The sequence below is a fragment of the Melozone crissalis genome, unplaced genomic scaffold (genome assembly GCF_028551555.1).
Source record: "Melozone crissalis strain CALT ecotype California unplaced genomic scaffold, PUWL_Pcris_2 ptg000027l_1, whole genome shotgun sequence".
Lineage (NCBI taxonomy): Eukaryota > Metazoa > Chordata > Aves > Passeriformes > Passerellidae > Melozone > Melozone crissalis.
Window position 1 is genome coordinate 55,686,249 of NW_026535805.1, and position 18,053 is coordinate 55,704,301.

Genomic DNA, 18,053 nt, shown 5'->3' on the forward strand with positions numbered 1-18,053 from the left:
ATTACATTTATGGTAATTGCTGGCATATTTTCCAGTTCCTTAAAGTTCTCTGTAAACCTACTGCTGGCTGTGTATTTCCCTTCTTGTATTCATGTAGCTGCCTTTATTCTTTATGGTCCTGCGGAGGTCCCAGAGCAAGCAAAAAGCAACTGCTGGAGAAGTGCATAAAGCACCACGGCTCAGTTCCAGCCGCTGCTCCCAGGGATAGTCAGGCTCCTGGAGACACCACTGGGAGCAGTGGAGAACATCTCACAGGACAGTGCATGGAACCCAAATGCTTGTTTCAAAGCAGGGTGCAAGAAACCTTGTCACTGTTTGGGATGGCTTAGTTACATGGCAGTTTTTCATTCACTCCCTACCACTCTTGGCTTTTACTATATACTGCTTAAATAAATCTTTCTCAATTCAGCTATCCCTTCCAGAACTGCTAAAAATTACTTAGTTTTATGTTTTAGTCTCAATTTCTTTTGAGCAAGCTGTATAGATTTTTGACTTACATTTTTTCTGCGCAGAAGGCTTCTTTCTTGTTTTGGTGACTATCTTCATTTCTAACCTGGAACATTTTTTCCATTGGGCTATCTAATGCTTGTGTTCTCTTACCTGTGGTTTGCATTTGACATGAATGTGTTCTGTTGCTGAAGAATTCAAAATGCTTGGCAATTTGCAAGCCATAAAAGCTGTCATTGCTTGTGAGGAATGGATATGGTCTGTGACTTTTTAAGAGAGCATGATGTGTTTGTTGTCTTCCATTCATAATTAAACTGATGGAGTTGCACTGATAGTGCACTGTATATAAGTTTAAATTTATCAAGTCTGAATAATTTCTCTTGTGGAAGTGCAGCATCTCAAATATTAGTATTTCATTTTAAGACAAGCCAAGTTTGACTTTGTGATGCATTACATAGGAAATAATGTGAAGTTGGGATAAAGGTTGTTCTTTAGAAGTGATTTCCGGGTAAATATTTTGTTTATAGAAGTTGTTCTCTCTCCACTGCCTAAGTGTCTTGTTGAGAAAGCAGATGGCATTTAAAAATCTTGATTTGATGGAAAAAGCATTAACAGGAGTGTTTGAAAGTGAAAGGTAGGCAAATGCATCTTTATAAGTCATGTTTGTATTTCTACTTATATGGGTGACTAAAGAGTAGTAGTTCTAGTTCTTGGAAGCCTGTATCTGCAGTATATAGAAGTGGAGAATATTTACCTCCTAAAGTAGCTCTAGGTTCCACCTCTGCACTCGTGGTTGTTCTGTACTGTTTTGTGTTAGCTGTGGGTGGAACACATCGGAAAAGGAAGCAGTGGATTCCCGTCTTCAGATTAAAAATGGAGAGACTTTGAGCTTAATGTAGAGTAGCTGGGTGAAATGTCATGTGTTACGGAGAAAAACAGGGAGTGTGGCAGGAGTCCTTTGCATATTGCAGCCGGTGGGTACATCAGATAAAGTAGTCCTGCTGTTCTCATTCACTGTGTAAGTTGTCCATTTGACACAGTCTTTCCATGAAGTGCTTGGAAATCTTTTGCAAATTAGACAAATCCTCAGTGTATTACAGTCTTGATTCTCTTTCTGTTATGGTCACCATTTACAGCTATTGTTTAAAAGACTTCTGAAACAACATAAATGCTGTTGAAAATTAAGCACAGTTGAGAGTAACTGCTTAAGATGTGCTTCATGCTTCAGATGACTGCAATTTGAGATTTATTGGCATGCATGAGTGATTCAGCTGCCCTGAGGCGTCTAAGGATTGATGGGGTATTCAAATAACTGGAGTAACCTTCAAATCATGGGGGTTAACACTGCATTTACTTATGGTTTCCATTTTTTGACACTTAGTTGCTGAGTGATAGAGCATAGGCAGTTCTGGTTTACTGTACTGGGAAATCCTTCTAAAGCACTAATGAGCACAATGCCTGGGTGCCCTTGTGATTGACCTGGTAGTTCTTTATCTATAAAATAATATAATTTAATTGAACACAGCCTAAAAACATTATTGATCACAGACTGCTGTATGTATTAAGTCCCAGTTATTTCTATTAGTTGTTACTATTACTCTGTTATATGAAGAAAATCTTAATCAGTCTAGGTTTTTTTTTTTGTTTCATCTCATAAAGTATTTTGACAGCAGCTCAATCAAGAACATACAAAATTACTTTGAAGACATATGAGATAAACATTATTCAGTCATAAATATTGTAGATGCCAGCTTTCAAGAGCTAGGACTATTAATCTGCATTTACTTAGGTCACTGCAAATCTGGAATAACTCAATTGGAATTGCAGGTTCAATAAAGAATCAATTGATAACTGCTTTACACATGGTGATTTTTGCTGTAGAAATTTTCTGTAGAAATTTTTGCTGTTAAAATTCTTGTTGATTTTCATTCCCCTGTGTGCCAGCAGTTCTCATTCATACCCCTTCAAGGCATTTTGAAATGCCAGTAGCAGTTCTAACAGGTCAGATCTCTCAGATATCTCTTACCAGGAGCAGATGCTTATGAGGACTGGGGTTTCTTTTGCATTTATGGATTTTCTCTTTTACCTGTCTAAAAAACACACCAAATTAACACAGGATAAAAGTCTCCTTTCCCTGAAAGAAGTATTAGATTTTCTTAGGCTTTGTATAATATTTGATGCAAAGCCTCACTGTTCTTTAGCTGATGACCAAATCCTGAGCAGATTTTACATCTTAGGTTCACCTGCTGATGATGGAAAAGAGCTCCAAGATGTCTAAGCTGCTGTCATTTCTCCCCATCCTTGTTCTGCATTATTAAAGGAGAGAAAAGTGCAAAGAAAAAATGCTATGATTGAGATTAATTTTGTGATTCCTTGATCTCAAAACTCCTAATGGTGTTATATTCCAGGATTAGACATAATGCAAAACATTATGATCATTTGTACTACAGAAGACACAATTGATTTTGGATTGCTGCTACTTTTTTCTTCTGCCTTGCTGAAAGACAGATTTCCTCTGTGTAACATCAATCCCAGGAACTTGACAAATGATGTCAAGATTGTGTTTTATTGTCTCTGGGGCCCTTCATGTTATATATTTTTGATGTATGAAAGCGTGATGCAATTGTATGGATATGTGAACCTCGTGAATTTTAAATTGTTTTCCTGGAAATCAACTTGCACAAATTTGATTGTGTTCTGGAGTTTTTACAAAACAAGTTTCTTTTTTTAAAAGTCTCCTTTAATGGCAAGCTTACAATGAGATGCTTAGAAATACGTAATAACTGATTGTGATGTTTTGGGGTTGAGGATTTTTTTTCCCCCCACATTTGTGTGTGTAATCCAGTAAAAATAATGTTTGTCTTAGATCACTAGTTTTATTAAGATTTAAAACCCCCCAGAGACACTCAGTACATGCAAGTGAGGGGTGAAGTGTGTGAGATACATTACCTAGAGGGAAAGGCTCCCTTCCTGTGCTCATGCATCATCCCAGGGTGAGCTGTGGTACCTGCTCCCGTGCACGTGGCTCTGCTCTGGGTGGCTCTGGGTGCCTCGGTGGCACTGGGCTCAGGGAACCTCTTAGGACAGCAGTGAACTTACTGTGTGCTACCTGAAAGGCAAAAGGGTGGAAGAAAAACAAGAAAATATGAAAATACCCACTACAGAAAGAGAAGAAGTGGAATAACCCTTGTTTTTATTTCCATACACCATTTTCACAGGTACTAATTTGATTATAGGTCTAATCCTTCTCTGTCACTATCAATACTTTCACAGCTCAGCCCCTGTTATTACAATCAGATGGATATAGAGGAGTTGACAAAATTTGAATGAAGGCTTTTTTGTTTTGAAATACACTGGTGTTATTTTGGAATGGTTTTGTCTTAAAAAATGACAGCCTTTTGACACAATACTGCTCATGCTGCCTTTGGCTGCTGATGATACCCAAACTAAGAATTGCCTGATGTGGGAGTTGAAAGACAAATAACTGAGCAATCCCAGCCATGATGGTGAGCTTTGCTGGCATCTAAACAATAATAAAAAATCAGTGTAACTACTCTGGAAAACCATCAAATAAATAAATAAATAAATAAATATGAATTTTATGTTCTGATGTCTGTGTGGAATTTTTATGCATCCTGTGGAAATTAGGGAAGTTCTGATTTGTCTTCATATGAATTTCCTCTCCAATTTACATCACTAGTGATATCCAAACGAGAAAGAAAAAAGGAGGAGGAAAGTATAGAGTTTTGTTTGGCAATCCAGAGATCCCTTTCATAGATGTACTTTTATCTTTGGGACAATATTTCTGTTTCCACATCAGCAGTGGTGTATGACTGTTGATATTTTCTGTGTTTAACAGTGGATTTTAGAGTAGGGTGGTCTGAATTCCCAGGGCAAGCCATGGCCATTCAGACACCGGCCTTTTATGAGAAGTCCTCAAAAGCTGCTGGGACACCAGGAGGGAGGACAGGTTATCCCATGGTTCTAGAGCAGAAGAGTTGAAAAGGAAAGAGCTTCTCCACTGGTGTAAAAAGGGACAGATAAAAAATGAAGTTGCAAGCAGGAAAATATTTATTTGATCCAATGTGTTTAGGATAAAATCATCCTTTCTTTTAGGGTCAGGACAGCCTTTTTGTATAGTAACAATGCCACATACCTATTTTGAAGTGGTAACACTGAGATATTTGGAGAGCAGGCATCTGGATCATGTGATACATGCTGTAGACTTTGTGATGTTTTAGTTTCACATTCCTGTAACTGGATGGGATAGATAAGCAAGCTGGTTGACCTCTGATGGAAAAAGATGTTTTCACTTGTGTTGGACTTCAATTTTAGGTTTTGCAATTTCGAAGTAATTCTGTAAAATGCTTCCCATGAGTGCCATTGGTCACTGGAATTAAACAAGTTCAATAGCATAGGGGAAATGAACATAACATTGGGGAAATGAAAACTGGAAATGTACTAGAGAAAATAAATTAGCAAATTGCTGTGTAATGCTGTTTAGTTTGTTTTGAAGCAGATTGCTTGCTGTTGGAAGGTTATTATTGACTGTGCTTGTATGTTTTGTTTTTTGGCAGGTAACCCAGGACTGGCAGGTTATTACAGGACCTTTATACAGGCCCTTTATTGTGGACTGAACCAGCAGTATCCTGTCTGGGTTGTGAGCCATGCTGGACACTGTAAACCTCCGAGTGGGATGGAAATGATAGAAGGTACAATACTGTAACCTATGCATACAATTGTTTATACTCTTCCAGTTTCAGTGGCAAAACTTGTGCTTATTGAAAACAGATTGACATGAGTTTTGAAATGTCTCCATTGTATATCCACAGAACAATTTTCAGTGGTATGAGAAGTTAGTGAAGTATTTTAGATAAATTAGATTTGCCAGACAAATAAGTGCTTTTAGGAGAATAAAAGAGTTTACTGTTGGCAGTTGTTAGAGACACATTACAGTGAAGAAGGTCTAGAATGTGTTTATGTTGAGAAGAGTAGATAGAAAAGTACATTTTTAAATTAAATGTCCAGTTCAGAGATGGAGTACATTAGGAGAGATTCAATTATCTCAGAATTTAAAAATAGCCGTACTAAATCAGTGAATTACCTGGAAGTAAGTCTTTCTGAGACTGGAGTATGGGATGTTTGCAGGGGAGAGGTTGCTTGTGTATCTGTTAAGCGTCCTTTAACATGCAGATCTGCAGCAAGAGATGGTGCTCCAGGCATAGTTAGGTGGGGGAACCTGCAGTGAATCCTGTCCTGAAAGCTGATTGATGTTGGAAGTCCTCTGGACTTGGTCAAGCTACAGTGACGTAGCATAAATTGGCATTTCTGATATTTTCTTCCTACATCACACTGTGCAAACACCCCACTTTGGAGACCACTGACTTAGAGTGTGCAAGCTTTTAAATTGTGCACTTGACTTGTGAATTATGCTGCCCTGTAAAGGGGTCTTAAATGTAGCAAACTACAAAGGAATAATATGCCTGATAAGATTTAGTTCAAGTACATTTTGGAAGTCTAATAAAGACTAAAGTAAGTTTTCCAACAGCAGCCATCAATCACAGACTACTTCCTAATTGACTGGAGAGATATCACTTAGCAATTTGGAAACTGAACAAAGCTACACCCTTCATTTCTACTTCTGTATGATATCCTTCTTTTCAGAGAACTCTTGCAAGCCCTGCTCCACAGAGGCACACACGATTAATTGAACATTTCTCTGCTGCAGTTCTGCTCCCATCAATCAATCAATCCACTGTGCAAAACTATTTGAAACTTAATTTTACTCATTGAATACAATACAGAAGTTATACCTCAGTTTCAAAGTCCTTATCCTCCTCCTCAGCTTTTAAAAAGACATTTGTTTTGAACACTACTGTGAACATAAACCAGGCCAACATCAATCCTTAGGTGTAGGCAAAATTACAAAAAGGAGAACAGTTTTCTAGTTCTCTCTTATTTGATTTAAAATTAGCATAAAACATGCATAGACAGCAGGTGTACATACATAGCAATGTTTAATTCTGTAGACATCTAGACATAATTAAGTGGTTTAATTCTGTAGACATCTGCTGTGGCTGGATGAGAAATAAGAACTAGAACATTTCACACAGAAGTAAGTGTAGAATCTTGGGATCATTACATTTGGAAAAGATCAATACCCACTAAACCATACCCACTAAACCACATCATGTGCCACATCTGCTTGTTTTTTGAACACTTCCAAGGATGGTGACTCCACCACTTCCCTGGGCAGCCTGTTCCAATGCTTAACCACTCTCAGTGAAGAAAGTTTTCCTGGTGTCCAAGCTGAACCTTTCTTGGCACAACTTGAGGTCGTTTTCTCCTGTTGTATCCCTTAGAGACCCCCCCTGCCTGCCTGGCTACACCCTTTTTTCAGGTAGCTGTAGACAGCCATAAGGTCCTCCCTGAACTTCTTTTTTCCAAGCTGAACACCCCCTGGTCCCTAAGCTGCTCCTCATCAAATTTGTGCTTCAGACCCTTCCCCAGCTCATTGCCTTTCTCTGGACACACTCCAGTGCCTCAGTGTCCTTCAAGAAGATGGAAGGCATGCTTTTGTTTGTCCTTGGGGCTGCCAATAAACTATTTTCGGTAGGAAAGTGAGACTGAGAGTAAAGAAAAATTAAATCAGAAATAAATTATTAATTTATTTACCCTAATAGTTTGTGTTTGCCAAGTGCTACAGAAATATGGAATCCTGTGATTCATATCTTAATCAACTAAAGAGGCACAATTGATGTATTAAAATTTCATATACCTAATTAGTAGCTAGTCAGTATTCATTACTTAATGATACCATATTTGGTCAAATGATAAATAATATTCAAGATAAATCTCTAGAACTTTGTAAACAATATGGATGAGTACTGAGTTAGACACAGTCAAATCAGCAAGGCATGTTTTTCCTTCTGAATGACAGGAAATTTTGAGTGGCATTCTTAATAGTCAATTTACAAAATAAATTTCCAGTTAGATCTTTAATGTTCTATGGACTGTAGAAGATAATAGTGTGTCCTTAAAATCTGCTAAACTAGCCTTAGTTTATGGTTCTTGGTGAAAAAAGATAGGTCATGACTGGTTTCTAGTCCATCAAAAGAGTGTTTCCACTGCTTGCTCTTTACACAGGGGAAGTAGGGCCTTCAGACCATTTTGAAACTGAATTACATCCTAAGAAACAGTATGGGAAAAGCAGAGAAGTGGTGAAGGAATAATAAATTATCTGTGAAGACATTGATTATGTGAACCCAAAATGTTAATGTACCATCAGTGTGAAGTTTTGAACTCAAATTAAGTTGTGCATAAAAAGAAATAAATTCTAGCATTACAGGAAAAATTGGAAGTGGTATGTAGCTTAAATTTATTTGATATATTGCTTCTTGGCTGTTGTTATAATTCATCTGAATGGAGTTTGCTTTTGCAGCCCTCTGGCTTCTAATGAAACTGCAGAATTGGCTATGAGTGAGAATCTGCCTCTAGCTCAAGTGGTATAAATCCAGAAAAAATGACTGAAATTGTTTGGATAAAATTGAATTTATACTTCAGCAAGTTCATAATCTTGTTAATTGTCCACCAAATGACAGATAGAAGTGTGGGCATGATTAGCAGATATGATATATAGCTACATACCATAAGTTTTTACCATCATGATATGCTGTGCTGGCAGGAAAGAGCCCAAAATAGTAGCCTGAGCAAGACAAAGAGTGTGGTGTTCTGTAATAAGAGGTTATGAGTTATTTAGGACCATGATTCCCAAACTGTGATCTGGCTGATCAGATGCAATTGGCACTTTAGCTGCTTTCCACTTGCTAAGGGGAATGAATAGTAACTAAGAATACTTTTCTAATAACACTTCTGTGTAAGCATTTGCTGCAGTGCCCTTGGAGATGTTGCACCACCATGAATGTGTGGTGCTGGCAAGGAGTGGGATTGCGGTCTGCACTGCTGCATACAGGAGAGGAGGAGGTCATGGAAGTTTGGTGTTCCAAGAACTGGGTTCCTAAAAATAGGGACGTTTCCTTGTTGTTGTGTATCACAGAATTATAGAATGGCCTGGGTTGGAAGGGAGCTTAAATGTCATGTAGTTAACATGGACACAGACACCTTCCACTAGACCAGGTTGCTCACAGCTCCATCCAGCCTGGCCTTAAACATTTCCAGGGATAGAAGTTACATGGACACAGGGACTCTGTGTGCATTTGGTAGTTTTTGCTGGCTTGTGACTAATTTATTTTAAGTAGAATAGATGTTTTTAGCAATTGCTGATGAGGGAAAATACCTACATTGCTGAATCAGGTGGATCAGAGATGCTGGCAGTTTCTTTGGTCAGTACAAAAACACCTCAGAATTAATCTCTCTTGTACTCAGAAGTTTTTTGACCAGCAAATCCTTATCTATGCTTCAGCCCTGTATGATTAGCAGATATGTGGCCACACTGAGGTATGCAGTGATGTATTTAAAAAGCATTTATGTCTAGCATATTTATATATATGGGAGAAAAGCAGTAGGAAGGCAGCTGGGCTGGCATCTCACATACATACTTTAAGCTTATGCATATACACATTTAATTCATGTTACATACATTTAATTCACATTAATTTCTATTTCAACAACATTTTCTGCTTCCTAGGCTTATCAATTAAAATATCTGAGAATCATTAATTATATTTAGTATAAGTTCCTTTGAGGTTTAGTCAGTTATATTTCTGTATTGCAGATGCAGAAAACTCTGTAGTCATGTTTATGGCCTAGAACATATTAAAATTCTGCTTAACTGTAATGCAGATTTATATGACACAGTGTCTCCCAGTGTAGTGGTGTCACACTGTAGGTACAATAAAAACCCCAAGTTTTGAGCATGCCATCACAGTAGAATTATGCTGGTTTCACAACTATTTCATACCAAGTGTCATTTTTTAATGTATAGAGAGGGGAAGGTTCTTGTTCACGGAGCTGGCCTTGGCACTGATGAATCACATGGAGCTCCTCATGTGGTATTTGTCAGCAGTGAGGGACCCCAGGTCAGGGTGTGCACAGAGGGACTGGCTGTTGTCACAGGATGGGACAGCAACTGTCACTGCAGTGCAGTCCTGCTGCCGCCCCTCGTGATCCAGCAACTGCTGCTGCCCAGAAACCTTATTCCGTCCTTGGAAAAGGCAGCCTGAGGAAGGAAGCGTGTGTGCATGTGTAAAAGTTATTAGGAGCCATTTAAATGTTGAGGTTTTTGTCTTAGCCTGGTAAGATCTGAATTTTATTCTATGGCTTTAATGCGAAGTGTCTATTTTAAGGAAACAAATGGTCAGTTCATCTTATGAACCCACTGGAATGCCTGAAATCTAGATGTGTGAAAAGTAAGCAGCCCTAGGGATGCTGCACTACTCCAGTTACTTTCCTTTAAACCACATTCAGTTAATTATTCATGGAGGTCCCGTAATCATGCCCATAATTATGCAAATACATCCTTAGAGTGATATCTTGGCATTTGGCATTGACTTTATCGGTCCTGCTTAATTTTAAGCATGTGTTTAAAAGTCTTGTTCCATTCAAAATCAAAACTAAGAAAATTAAAATTTTGCCATATATGAAATATTTTTAAGTTGCTCTTGTTGTGTTCTTTTCTGGCCATTCAAAATGTTAACAATTTTAAGTGTTTATATTATCATACCTTAGCAGCCATGTATTTAATTATAAAGCTCATTTAAACACCATTAAGCTCATTTTGATAGCACTTAATGTATATCCCATTGAGTTTGATGGAGTAGTGACTAATTTTTGCTGACATTACAAGGACTAGGACTTTGTCTTTACATTTCTTATGGCTATGTGAAAAATAGGTTCTCTGCATTCTCTTATTTCTTTCAGGGTTTTCCACTAAGTCTGTTGACATAATATCTATTGGAATATTATTAAAAAATGTTTCTGTGGAGAGCTTTTTAATCCATTCTAGTACCTTATTCAACTAATTCCTTGGTAAAAAGAACTAGAATTTTTTATCCATACCTACAAATAAGAAAAATATAATTCTGTTTTTAATGATATTTGAAAAATGATACAATCTTCTGGATCTTTACCCAGAAAACAAGATGTTAAAAAAAAAAGGGAAGAATTCATCCATTAGAGAGCACAATGTCTTTACTGCATTCCAAGAAACTTTGGATATAGGCTTTGAAATTGTTTATGGGTTATTTTGTGCGTTTCATCCCATGACATAGGTATGTTCTGATTTGATGCCAGCTGATAGCAGCATTTCTGTTTAGATGTAGGTGGCTTTTAGTGGGGGGGCGGGGGAAGTGTTCAAGAATGTTCTACCTGGTCAAAAAGTAACAGTTCCATCTTTTGGTATCTGTCTGAAGGCAGGTCACAGTTCCCTGGGATGAGCAGTGCTATGATGTTTTAGAGTAGCTTGCTTAAATGTTTACCATATTGTTGAAGGGAAAGTAAAAACCTAATGTAATTTGAAAAAAAAACCCACAATATTTATATGGTCAGGTTATTTTCCCCAGGGAGAATATTTAGGAATCTTTTAACACAACTCAATTTGAAAGATATTCTTGCATCTGCTAACAGAATGACAATGAAGTAACCCCACAGCAGGGAATAATCGTTATGTTTGAAAGTGTAAGAGGCCTGGATTTGTTTTTGTAGTTGAGTCAAAAAGTTTATTCGCTTCACAGGTTGGATGCAGGAAGAAAAGCTGATCAATAGTTTAATTTAGCAATTCTAATTTATATTAGGGACTTCTGATTTAATTTTGATACCCACAAAACTTGCAACAAGTGGTGCAGATCTTGATGGGATCATTGCAGTGTTTAATTACATTTTTATTTTTAATTAATAGTGATCTACAGCTGTAAGAGTGAGAAACCATCAGTAATGCACATCATCATTCCAGATTCTAAAAATAATCAGGTTTGGAACATGGACTCTTTCTGGTTTTGTTTCAGTTTCAGGAATTTCCCTTCCTGTGAGGAGCAATGTATGCATCTCAGGAAAATACAAGAAACTGTAAGGCAGAGTGGGCAGAAGAAGTGACTGCAAATGGCCTCATTCTTAAATAATCAGTAATGAATTACTATTACCTCTAGTGTATCTTAAATTTGTAAGATCTGAGTAGAGGCACAGTGCTTGAAGAAATGATAAAGAACAAAATTATGTGGTACTGTGGATTCAGGTTGAATGAGTGAGTCTCATTGCTGCTTGCTGGATGAAGTTTTTCTTTCTTCTAGTTTTGATACCACGTGGCACTACTGTCTTTCTTTTAAGATAGACATATTCTTACCTTTCTAAAGGCTGAATTTGAAGTTTTGTCAATTAATAAATATATAAAAATAACCTAATTTACTACAGTTATTGAATTACTTGGTGTGGTCAGGTTATTTGTTTGACTATTTGTTTGCCAAGTAATTCCCCATTGGGTTAAACATTGTAGATAATTAAAATTCTTTGGCACTTTCATTGTCACTTTTTTAAGAACAGAACTATGATTTCAAGCATATTATTGCTGAGCTTGCTGCCACTTCCTTCCATGCTATGGTTTACGTGATTTGGGGAATTTTTCAGATAATCACAAAGAGGGCAATATCAGTGTTCCTGAATACACTTCAGTATGAAAGTATATGAGCATATTTGGAGCTGTGTCTAGAGTCCAGGTAAAACTCAGGTGATGTCTTATTATATAAATTATACTGTAAGGCCTCAGGCAGTTTCAAAATGTTTGTATTGAGCTGTTGCTTCAATGCCTGCTGATGTAAATGAGTGAGGAAACCAGACTTTTTACGACTGTGACTCTAGAACTGCTTGTGGTGAACTGATTTCCTTTCCATGAAGGACCTCTCACATGTGCAAATGAATACCTAAAAATCCCTTATTCATCCCCTACCACGGGCAGAGACACCTTCCATGAGGTAAGGCTGCTCAAAGCCCAGTCCAGCCTGGCCTTGAGGGATGGGACATCCACAACTCACAGTACAGAATTTCTTCCTTATACTTGAACTAAACCTGCCCTCTTCCAGTTTAAAGCCATTTTTCTTTCTCCTATCACTTCATGCCCTTGTAAAAGTCCCTCTCTGTCTTGGTTGTAGCCCCTTTAAGTACTCAGTTTTGTACTGGTGGCACTTCAGTCTCTATTTCACCTATCAGGTAAACTCCCAAGTAGAATAAAGCCATCACAGCAGTACCTTGGGCAGGTTGCCATGGTTGTATGCTGGGCATTTTGGGTGGGTGGCTAAGAAAGAAACTTTTAGCATTTTCTTCAGGAAGGTTAAAAAGGAAACTGCTATCTTGGTAACAGAGAATTAAATATTAAACAGTGTAACAGAACACTGGAGAAGGAAAGATAAAAATCAGAATTTAAAGCAGTCATTTCACAAAAATGTGTTTCTTCCCCAAAGATACAAAATTTGCACTGAACAGCTTATGCAAATGGTTACCTAAAGCATCAGCAACTGATAAAGAAACCTGCTACATTTATACAAAGTACAAGGTGAAATTCTATTTGCTCTGCTGAGTTTTCCCATTGATTTTCATAAATTCAGACTTTTGCAGGTGCTGTTTTGTCTGTTTCTCTTTTGCCAGTGGGGATCAGTGCTGGGAGTCACTGAGCCATGGTTGGTTCCCTCTGCTGTCAGGTCCCACTCCTTGTGTGAGGAGGAGCCCAGGCAGAGATTACAAAGCTTTTCAAGGCAGGTTGGGAGTGTTGACTGAGTCCTGTGAGGTGACACTGCATTGCAGAATATTTTGCAGACGAGCTGTGCTACAGCCCTCAGCACTGCTAGCAGGGGGTCGTGTTCTCTACTGCCATAAACTGACATTTTTGCAGTTTTTGACAGCTCTTTGCAGTCAGTTCTGTGCTACCAGTTTACTCCAGCAGGGAATAGAAGATAATAATTCTGAAGGGTTCTTATAATCTATCAGTTTTGAGGGATACACGTGAAAGATGGAAAATTGTTATACTTGCCTAAGTAGATAATTTACTCCTTAAAAAGGATGTTGTTGTTAAATAATTTACAATATGAAATTTAACATTTCTATGGACAAATGAACATAGAAACCTACACTTTTCTTTATACTTCTATTGAAACAGTGTCATCCAAGATGAATATTCACAAGGGCAAAGAAAAAGACTAAGTTTATTGGATGCCATCCTAATGCCTATTATAAGAGCTGGTGAAACAGGAAGTGCATTACTGTTATTTTAGTACTACTCTGAAGAGTCATACTTAATTGAACATGTCAGTCTTGGCTGATACCACACTAATGAATAAAATTTTGGGACAGATTTTCAAGAAAAATTGTGACTGGCCTGGCAATTAAAAGTTACAGCCTGAATTCAGTAGAAGCATCAAACACTTCAGAAAATGTCTCCCATCCATCTGTCCAATCACTGTGAAGTACAAAATCTGTATTGTAACTTAGGCTGTTGTATGACTGCCCTTCTCAACTCCCTGCTTTTTCCCTTTTCTTTCTCTTAACATCATGGTGTGCACCTTCTCATTTTCTCTTACTTTGAAAATAATTCTTTTTATTTCCTGTCTGTGAAATAACATGGGTTGTCTTCCTTGGCCAGCTGTCTTACTCTGCTCTAAACTGTGGCTCTCCCTTGTTTGCCCTCAGTCCTTCTTTCTCTATTTGTATCTGTTTAAACTTCCCAAAGTTTTGAAGTGCTGTTTTCAATAGGTGTGGCTGTTGGACTTGCCTACTGTGGTGCAGCACCTCATTTGTCATAACCAATGGAATCAATGCCTGTGAAGTGATACTCATCTATTTTTGTTCCCTTCAATACTCACACAATTTCTACTGTCCTTTCCTTACCATCTCTGCTACACCTCCCCATTCTTGGTGGTGTGCAGAACATCATTCTTCTGGTTTTCTTCCATTGTTAATCTGTATAAAAGCAAGTTGTGTTGAAGTGTGCAGTTTTGTTTGTGTGGGTGAGTGTGGTGCATTGACACAGCCTTGCCCTTGGCTTCAGAAACAAGAAACATAGCATGGACAATCACCTTCCCAGGGACTCAGACCTCTTTGCTTTTTGCTCCTTGAGGTCATTTTATGTTGCAAATTCAGATCTGCTCCTATACAGGGATGGGTCTCTAGCTTGTACCCTGCAAAGTGTGGGGTTTTTTGTAAGTTTGTTTTACTGTTTGTTTTCTCTCTTCATAATGCAATGCTGAGAATTCTTACAGGTTGCACTTCCTGCAGTTATTCAGCTTACTGACTATAAAGTGCAGTCATTCAAATATAGAAATATTTACCATATACATTATGTAAATCACCCATATAACATTTGCTTTATGCTCATTAAAGTGCTTGGAATGGAGATGTTGATTGGTGTAGAACTGCATAATAAAACACTTCTTAATGGTGTTTGCCTTGCATTGGGGACAACCAACAAAATTCTGCTTCAAAGTCTGTACTTTTATTTCATAATTACTTGATAATAGTTACTTTGAACAGAGGGGAGCAAGACTGGAAATGTAAAATAAAATAAGTTTCTAAGAGATAATTTTAAAAGTTCAGAGTGCTCCTGTGTGCTTTTAATAAAAATCTGGGGTTTAGTACTTGTCATGTTTATTAGTTCATTCTGTCAGACTACTGCTGTACTAATTCAATTATAATATAGCTTCCTTTGAAAAACATATTAGGTGTTAAACAAGTGTCCCAGCAATAGATGTGTAGAAAGCAAAGGAAATCAGTAGTTCAATTTGTAAAATAAGGCCTTGTTATTTTTCTAGTAAAGAAAATAATACATATGACCATTTCAGTATCTTGAGTAAATGGTAATTTATTTGTGGAGGATACCTTTACAAAAAGTAATTGCTCTAATAAACACTAATGAATGGTGTGTTTGTCTTAAAAGTTGCATGAACAGTTCCTGAGGGTGCCAGGGCCAGACTAAGGTCTAAGGGTTAATCTAAAACACAATGCTTTAAGACCTGGTTCTTAGTGTTAGGAGGAGTTCTTCAATATTTATTTAACATTCTTTCAGGGTTTCCATCCTATTTCTTTGGCATTTTATTGCTTGCTGATAATACAAATTATCCATGGTTCACTAATCAAATGAAATGATTAGTGAACCATGAGCAATGTATCTCTAGGGGATGCCCATACTAGACCCACAAACATTAAGTCTCAATTTTTAAGCTCACAGTTCTATTTTAACACTTTCAAATGTGATGGTTCAGTTTTGAGGAATTATGGTCTTTTGCTATGAGGAAAAAAAGCATTCAAATTATTTATTTAATTTCTAGAATTAGACTTCATATTATGCACACCATTTTAACGGCTAATCTAAGTAATTCAGTTGTAGTTTCTGCCTCTTACTACATAAAGGAAAAGAGAAAAACTTTCCAGGTCTGCTTCATCTAAACACAGATTATTCAATCAAAACTACTGCTGCTCCCACCAGTCTCTATGTGTTTGTGGTGGAAAAAAGAGGTGGTATGTAAAGTCTAAAACACTTGACCCAATATGTTGGTTTTACTTGGGTATTTGGTGGAGATGCAGAGGAATTTATGTCCCTGAACTACCCCACTAGTTCAGTCTCCAGACACTCAGTTGTCCTTACCCTGCAAAAGGTACAGTTCTGAAAATTCTTGAGCATATGAGTTTATAGAAGTGATTGACTGAAGTTTGTCCTTAGCTATCCTGCTACCACTTCTTAGAGTCAATGGTCCATGGAAGAGGAAGATACAGTGCAGGTAGACCAGTGTTTTTTACCTCCCTTTCCTTCATGATGTGTAATTGCAGGTCACCTTTCCTCATGGTTCCTTACTTGTTCAGGAGTAATTCAGAGGCCTTGTTTATGAGCTGATCTTAGGACATACTTCAGAGTCACTCCATGACAAGTGGACAAGTGTTCATATGTACTGAGCTCAAATACTCAGTCCCCTGTTGTGACCAGGGCAGTTCAAGAGTTTGGATATGTAAAATTGTGAAATTTGGGAAGTGCAAAGGTGTACAGAAATTTGAAGGTCTTGTTAGAAAGTCAGGCCTCTGGTATCTTTTTGAATCTCCCAGTAAAAAGAAATCTATGATTCAGCAGACTTTTTAATGAAAGGCTAACTTTTATGAATTGGCAGGCTCAAGTCTGCTCATATAACTGCTACACTTTTTTTTATGCATAAGAATTTCCCTTGCATACACAGCAGAAAAGCAAACAAACACAATTCTCTGTTATTTCCCTGAAAACCAAAGTCCTCTTTCCTAGCAAGATTAACTTGTTGACTAATCTTAGAGCAAACACTTCATTTTAATCTATCATTGTTTTCTGCCTGTAGTTTTAGCAGAGGTTAGAAAAAGACATTCATTCAAGTGATGGTGCATTTGTTTTTCTGAAAGCACATCAGAAAATTAATGCTTTGCCAAAAAAAATAAAGAAATACAGTATTTCTTTTAATACACCTATAAATAAAGTCTTAAAATCATGTCTTGGCCCAGATGGGGTGTTTGTAGCATAAGGTACAAGTCGTATAATTTCTACTATCTGAAAACTGCTTAAAAGCGCTCTCCTTCAGCCATGGCGTGTATTCCACACCTGAGGTGAAGTCACTCTGGTCTCTTCTTTGATGTAGAGCCATTGGAGTGCTGACTGCCAGTGTGTTTGTGCAAGTCTGTTTGCTTATACAAAGAACCCATTTAAGCTTCTCCACCCAAGAAATTCATGTTGATTTTGGATAATCCCTGGGCGATTTTATTCTGTAAAATAAATAAATAAATCTTTCCGACTTGTGATGCAGCCCAGCTCTTGCACATTTTGGACTGTTAGAAGTGTAGCCTTTGTTTTGGGGAAACATGAAGTGACACAAGACGTGGGCAATTTTATGTTTGTCCAGATGTCAAATAGGATGTCTATTTCAGTATTTCAGGGTTGTGTGACACTGGAGCTTCACCTGAGGAGTGTGGGGTTGGTCCATGATGAGAGTTTTGCATGGGGATTACCAGACCCCACACTGCATGCTCATTCCCCAGTGTGGCTTCTCTAGGAATAGTGCCAAGGTGATTGGGTTTGGCAATAAACCACTATTTCAGAAGAAAAGGAAAGGTTGTATTAAACAGCTGAAACAGTTCTCTGGGGTCAGCCTTGGCTGTCAGGACTCACTGGCAGTCTCAGAGAGGTTTTCTGTGTGTGCAGCACAGGCCAGTAGCCAAGGGAATCAGAGCATCCTTGCTCTGAATGTGTGAGCAGATGCACTGGGGGTGATTTGGCCCACAGTAGAATGAGTGTCCATGATCATCATCAATCACAACTGACCCATCCATCCAGTTAAAAATCACTTCTGCAGGCTCATCTCTCCCTAGCTCCCTTAAGGAAGCACTGGTGCACAGACTTGAATTGAGTGTTCTCAAGTCTGGCCAAAAGCAAGGAGGTAAAAGCCATTGTTTTCACTTTATTCTGAATCCCCAGCCATGTCCTTCCTCAGGGTTCTTGCTCTGGCAACACAGCTGTTCTGAACAGGCACATTTCTACTGGGGCCAATAGCTTTGGATATGTTGGCCAGAATGTCTACACTGCTATTTATTAGGTAAATAAACATTAAATTAGGTATGTAATGTCTTAGCTAATTAACTGTATTTGTCTAACATAGTTAATC

At 37.9% G+C, this 18,053-nt stretch overlaps 1 protein-coding gene across 1 annotated transcript in view; it reads left to right on the forward strand.

The window, feature by feature from the left end:
- Positions 1-18,053, forward strand: part of LDAH (lipid droplet associated hydrolase) — a 112,591-nt gene that overhangs the window by 26,400 nt on the left and 68,138 nt on the right. The window contains exon 3 of the mRNA XM_054279566.1: positions 5,025-5,159. Within this exon, the coding sequence (XP_054135541.1) occupies positions 5,025-5,159 (135 nt within the window). The remainder of the gene's footprint in view (positions 1-5,024; positions 5,160-18,053) is intronic.